Source organism: Urtica dioica, unplaced genomic scaffold (genome assembly GCF_054948205.1).
Source record: "Urtica dioica subsp. dioica isolate 48M unplaced genomic scaffold, U.dioica_male_clone48M_v1_H2 Urtica_dioica_male_H2_contig_68, whole genome shotgun sequence".
Classification (NCBI taxonomy): domain Eukaryota; kingdom Viridiplantae; phylum Streptophyta; class Magnoliopsida; order Rosales; family Urticaceae; genus Urtica; species Urtica dioica.
Genome location: NW_028297258.1, coordinates 1 through 5,368, shown reverse-complemented (window position 1 = coordinate 5,368; position 5,368 = coordinate 1). Strand labels below are relative to the sequence as shown.

At 39.0% G+C, this 5,368-nt stretch overlaps 1 protein-coding gene across 1 annotated transcript; it reads left to right on the top strand.

Annotated features, from left to right (window-relative positions):
* Positions 1–465: 465 nt before the first annotated feature.
* On the top strand, positions 466–4,695 carry LOC149376149 (sodium/hydrogen exchanger 2-like). Its single transcript, XM_089606645.1, has 15 exons — positions 466–696; positions 1,031–1,379; positions 1,477–1,595; positions 1,701–1,798; positions 1,943–2,002; positions 2,107–2,153; positions 2,239–2,433; positions 2,525–2,571; positions 2,679–2,745; positions 2,846–2,946; positions 3,039–3,140; positions 3,297–3,435; positions 3,532–3,594; positions 3,687–3,770; positions 3,882–4,695. The coding sequence occupies exons 2-15, from the start codon at positions 1,206–1,208 to the stop codon at positions 4,221–4,223; spliced, it is 1,638 nt and encodes a 545-aa protein (XP_089462771.1). The 5' UTR covers positions 466–696; positions 1,031–1,205; the 3' UTR covers positions 4,224–4,695.
* Positions 4,696–5,368: the final 673 nt, after the last annotated feature.

Genomic DNA, 5,368 nt, shown 5'->3' with positions numbered 1-5,368 from the left:
TATAAAATCCAAGAATCTTAAACTAAGCATGCGTGACATATTTATTAGGAAAAAAAAACTAATAATTACAATTAATAGAATTTTGTATTAAATTATATTTTTTTGATCGGAAATTATAAAAACATATAAAAAAGCAACAAAAAGACGTTGGTAGCTGGTACATAATAATCGTTCACCGTTGACTGAATGTCCTCTGCAATCTGGTAAGCTGGACGGCTGTGATTGGATATTCCGCAAGGTTACGGTAGAGCTTGTCACACCTAATCAAGCATCCTGGTCTAGTTCCGTTTAGCATCTTCTCTTTCGCCACAAGCGTCCCGGATCACACGCCTGTCTTGCTCTCTCTCTCTCTCTCTCTCTCTCTCTCTTCTAAAAGGAAAAAGTAAAAGAAAAAAAAAGAAGCAAATCTCTCAAATCTCTCTATCTCTCTCTCTTTCATATATATATATATATATTCTCTTATTTATAGAGATTTTTTTTATCTCCGATACTGACACAGGTAGATTTTTAACCTGTGCATATAGAGCTCTCGTTCTTTGTCCGTTTTCGTCTCACTTGTCGATTCCGAAAGATCGAGATTCGGACATCGTTTCTTGAGGTCGGAAATCAAGGATTGAATCGAATCTCGAACCTTAAATCAGATATTTCTTCGAGATATTTTCGGAGCAGCGTCGCATGTTGCTTCGGATCGATTTGGTAAGGACTTCGTTCTGTTTTGATGTTAATGGCTTCGGAGGCGAAAAGCTAGAGGTTCTAGTTTTATTGTTCTGCTTGGTTGATGAGTTGAGAACGAGAGAGTTCGTAGTTATTGCAAAGGTTTGCAATATAGTTTTTGTCTTTCGAATTTTTACCGGGAAAAATCGTATTACATTTTGTTTGGCGTGTTTCTTAAGCTCTTTGATTGCTGTTGATGGATAATGTTTAATTTGTAAACCATCTTGTTTATTTATTCAATTTATTTATTTACTTTTTTGGTATGTTCAATCGCAACCATTTTTGAAGGAATCTGTGTTTGTTCATTCTGTTTCAGGATTTGTAAGGTAGAGCAGATTCGTAGGCTCGCTAAACCTAAATGGACAGTTTGGAGACATAGAGTCGCGGAAATAAAGTATTACCTGACAGGGAATCTGAATTTCAGCCTCTCTATCATCCAGTTGCTGTTTCCGATTGACGAAATTTGCTGATTGGGGAAACAATTGGATTCGATGAACGGGATTATGAGCTTTGCAGCTTCGAAGCTGCAATCGGTGAACACGTCTGATCACGCTTCGGTGGTCTCTATGAACCTCTTTGTGGCACTCCTTTGTGCGTGTATCGTGATTGGCCATCTTCTTGAGGAGAATCGATGGATGAACGAGTCAATTACCGCCCTTTTAATCGTGAGTTTTGTCTGAAAAGCTCATGAATGGTCGTTAAAATTGAAATTCTGTTGTAATGAATAGTTGCTGATTCGTGTTGATGCAATGATGTTGGCAGGGTTTGTGTACAGGGGTCATCATCTTGCTGATTAGCGGCGGAAAAAGCTCGCATCTTCTCGTTTTCAGTGAAGACCTCTTCTTTATCTACCTTCTGCCACCAATTATATTCAATGCGGGGTAATTTTCTTCTCATTGTTACCAGTTCTTTTTATACCGTTAAAACTTAAAACGAATATCCCTGCCTTATACGGATGAGTAATTTTTATTTTGATCTTCGTCCAGGTTTCAGGTGAAGAAGAAGCACTTCTTTGTTAACTTCATCACTATCATGATGTTCGGTGCCATTGGTACATTAATATCGTGCACCATCATAGCACTAGGTAGATCTCCAATCCTTCACTTTCATACCCTTGCAAAGCTCAAAGAATTTTTTTGTTGGCGTTGGAATTGGTTTTTGTGATTTTTCATGGCTAGAGCTCAGGTTAGTATTTTTTCTCACCACAAACTTGGGATGCTTGGTACAGGTGTCACACAGCTTTTTAAGATGATGGATATTGGTTCTCTGGAATTAGGAGATTACTTAGGTATCGGGTTTGCCTCTTTCATTTTTTCTTCTGAAAAATGTATTGCCTTTTTCTTTTCTTCAAGTGATATCATCTTCCTCACACATTTCATACACTATACACAGCTATTGGAGCTATTTTCGCTGCAACAGATTCTGTGTGCACATTGCAGGTATTATTTATCAAACTTGAGCGGTTCATAACCAATGAAAAGAACTAGACCGTTGAAAAATTCATTCGTTTGAACGGCTTTGCAGGTGCTTAACCAAGATGAGACGCCCTTGCTTTACAGTCTTGTTTTCGGGGAGGGAGTTGTGAATGATGCAACATCTGTGGTGCTTTTCAATGCAATTCAGAGCTTTGATCTTACTCGCCTTAATTCCAAAGTTGGCTTCCAATTTATTGGCAGCTTCCTATATTTGTTTGCTGCGAGCACATTTCTGGGAGTGTTTGTAAGCCATAGTTGACTCTGCTATTTGTATAACGTAATAGTCTATACGTTTCGCTATATAACTTGGAATCACTTCTTTCGATCCCGTGTAGACTGGGCTGCTCAGTGCTTACGTTATCAAAAAGCTCTATTTTGGCAGGTACTTTTCAAATTACTTATAAATAGTTTTTTTTAATCCTATTTGGGGACAAATGCTGCCATTATTTTTTTCTCATTTTCTTAACCATACTCGGTTGTTTTGTACAGACACTCCACAGATCGTGAGGTTGCTCTAATGATTCTAATGGCATATATGTCATATATGCTAGCTGAAGTAAGTTCCTTACTTTCTCTCCAAGCTTTTCCTTGTTTAGCTCAGTTTATGAAGGACTGAATTCCGAATATTGAGCTGCTTTATTTGGTTGACCTTGCAGTTGCTGAGCTTGAGTGGCATTCTAACTGTTTTCTTCTGCGGGATTGTCATGTCGCATTACACCTGGCATAATGTAACCGAGAGTTCTAGAATCACGACCAAGTAAGAATCCTAAGAATTTCGTCCAATTTGTGTGCATGATTCATTCTAAAGACTCAAAACCTGAATTCGATTTTGTTATCGTATCATTACAGGCATTCTTTTGCAACATTGTCATTTGTTGCTGAAATCTTCATCTTCCTCTACGTCGGTATGGATGCCTTGGACATCGAGAAATGGAGATTCGTAAGTGATAGGTACGTATATATATCATCTTACGGACCGGACCTTCTTTCTTTCTTTCTTAATTTATGTTACAGAGACTGTTGCTTATCACGTCTTGGTTTCAGTCTAACCCCAATTCTTTCCTATACCACTATACATTCAGTAATACTTTCACTTCACATTTTCAGTCCCGGAACATCAGTGGGAGTCAGCGGAATATTGCTTATATTGGTCATGATCGGAAGAGCAGCATTTGTATTTCCCTTATCCTTCTTGTCGAACTTGTCCAGAAAACATCAGCATCAAAAGATCAGTTTGAGGCAGCAAGTAAGTAAATCTCTTTCCGCTGTAAAAACTTCTTCTTTGGAATTAAAAGCGGTGTACTTTTGTTCATGGACATCATAAAAACTTTTTACTTCACAGGTGGTCATATGGTGGGCCGGTCTCATGAGAGGCGCTGTGTCCATGGCTCTCGCTTACAACCAGGTTAGTTATTGAAAAACTCGCACATATTTCCTATAACAACTCATCAAGAATCGGCAAAGGCTTATACCCCGTTATTTTTTTCTTTTTTGCAGTTTACAAGGGGAGGACACACTCAGCTGCGATCTAATGCGATTATGATTACTAGCACCATAACGGTTGTTCTTGTCAGCACAGTGGTGAGACATCTCTATTTCTCTCTCTCTCTCTCTCATCTTTTTAGACACTGATTTTCGCGAAATTTGATCTGTCTGACTTTTTTTTCCTTTTTTTGTTTTAATTGTGCTCAGGTTTTCGGGCTTATGACTAAACCTCTGATAAGGCTATTGCTGCCACAACCGAAACAAACGACGAGCATGCTGTCGGACCAGTCCACTCCGAAATCAATCAACGCGCCGCTTCTGAGCATTTTGGACTCGGAAGCGGATCTCGGGCTCGCGCTCGGCGGCCACGACGTTCCCAGACCCGGAAGCATCCGAGCCCTTCTGGCGACCCCAACGCGGTCGGTCCACCGATATTGGCGCAAGTTCGACGACTCGTTCATGCGTCCCGTCTTCGGCGGCCGCGGATTCGTCCCCTTCGTTCCCGGCTCCCCCACCGAACGCAACCCACCGCCGCCTCTGTGGCAATGACAGAATAGTGGCGTAAAAGTAAAAATTAAAAAAAAAAGGGTGTAAGATAGTTGTGTATATCGCTTGATATTCGACAGACAGACAGACAGACTTATCTCATCACCTTCAAATTCTTTTTGGCTGAGCTTCTAAAAAGATGGCACTGTATCATATTTTCTTTCTATTTATCGTTTTAGCCTCCTTCCTAAATTATTTTTATTTGTGTATAGCGGTTTTGGTTTGCCCTGCGCTACGCAAATGGGAAATTACTCTTGATCTTGTATTATTTTTGTCCCTTCTGAGGTATATTATTTGATGCTGTATTGCTGAACGCTGTTCTTAATCATCGATTATAAGAGAAATGTAATATAATATAGTTTTCCAGTTCTTCTCTAAACTCATTGTTTGTCACGGTTTTGTACACTTTATTGTATGTTTTCAACTAGTGGAAAATATTTTCTTTTGCAAGCACAACAAAAATAACTGAATTACATTCCTTTAAATAAGTCGACCGTTGTTTGTCTTTGTTCTCAAGAAAGGAAAACCTTGGGGTTATCTATTTTAATTTTTTATACGCACTATCGTTGCCCTATCCATAGGGAGCCGGAGAAGTCCAAAAAGTTGTATATAAAAATTACTACGAAAATTTATTCCATAAAAGATCAACAAAAGATGAGGTTAGTTATAAAATTACTAAATCATAATTTTTTTTTTACGTTATATCAATAAATTAGGCCGAAATATGTGAATCATACATAAATATACATTTTTCATATATTATTGACATACTGCAATCATGGATACAAAAATACAACTAAAAATTAGCACATCACCGAGTTTTAGTAAAAAAAAAAAAAAGGTTCAAATTAAAGAAATCATTGAAAATACCGATGCCTATCGGTTTACACAAAAAAGAAATCCTTTTGTGGACATTTCAAGCATTCTTGTTTGTACTTGGTTGATGCAAAAAAAAGGTCCTAAAACTACAAGGCATGCAATAACACACACTAGACACGGTATGGCATGTAGGGACTGTAAGACGTCATCTCGTGGTTAGCACCGGAAGAAGCCGCGGCCGGAACCTCACCGTCGTTCGTCGGATAGTACGAACCGACCCGCGGGCTCGCGCCCAAACCCATCTCCGAGCCCTGACCGTACCTCTTCTC

What these genes read in the sequence shown, in the direction of transcription:
- LOC149376149 (XM_089606645.1), top strand. Translation starts at nt 1,206, where the DNA reads ATGAACGGGATTATGAGCTTTGCAGCTTCGAAGCTGCAATCGGTGAAC. An exon ending in GGAATTAGGAGATTACTTAG is followed by an intron (nt 2,003 to 2,106) that starts GTATCGGGTTTG and finishes CACTATACACAG; the next exon opens with CTATTGGAGCTATTTTCGCT. An exon ending in AAAAAGCTCTATTTTGGCAG is followed by an intron (nt 2,572 to 2,678) that starts GTACTTTTCAAA and finishes TGTTTTGTACAG; the next exon opens with ACACTCCACAGATCGTGAGG.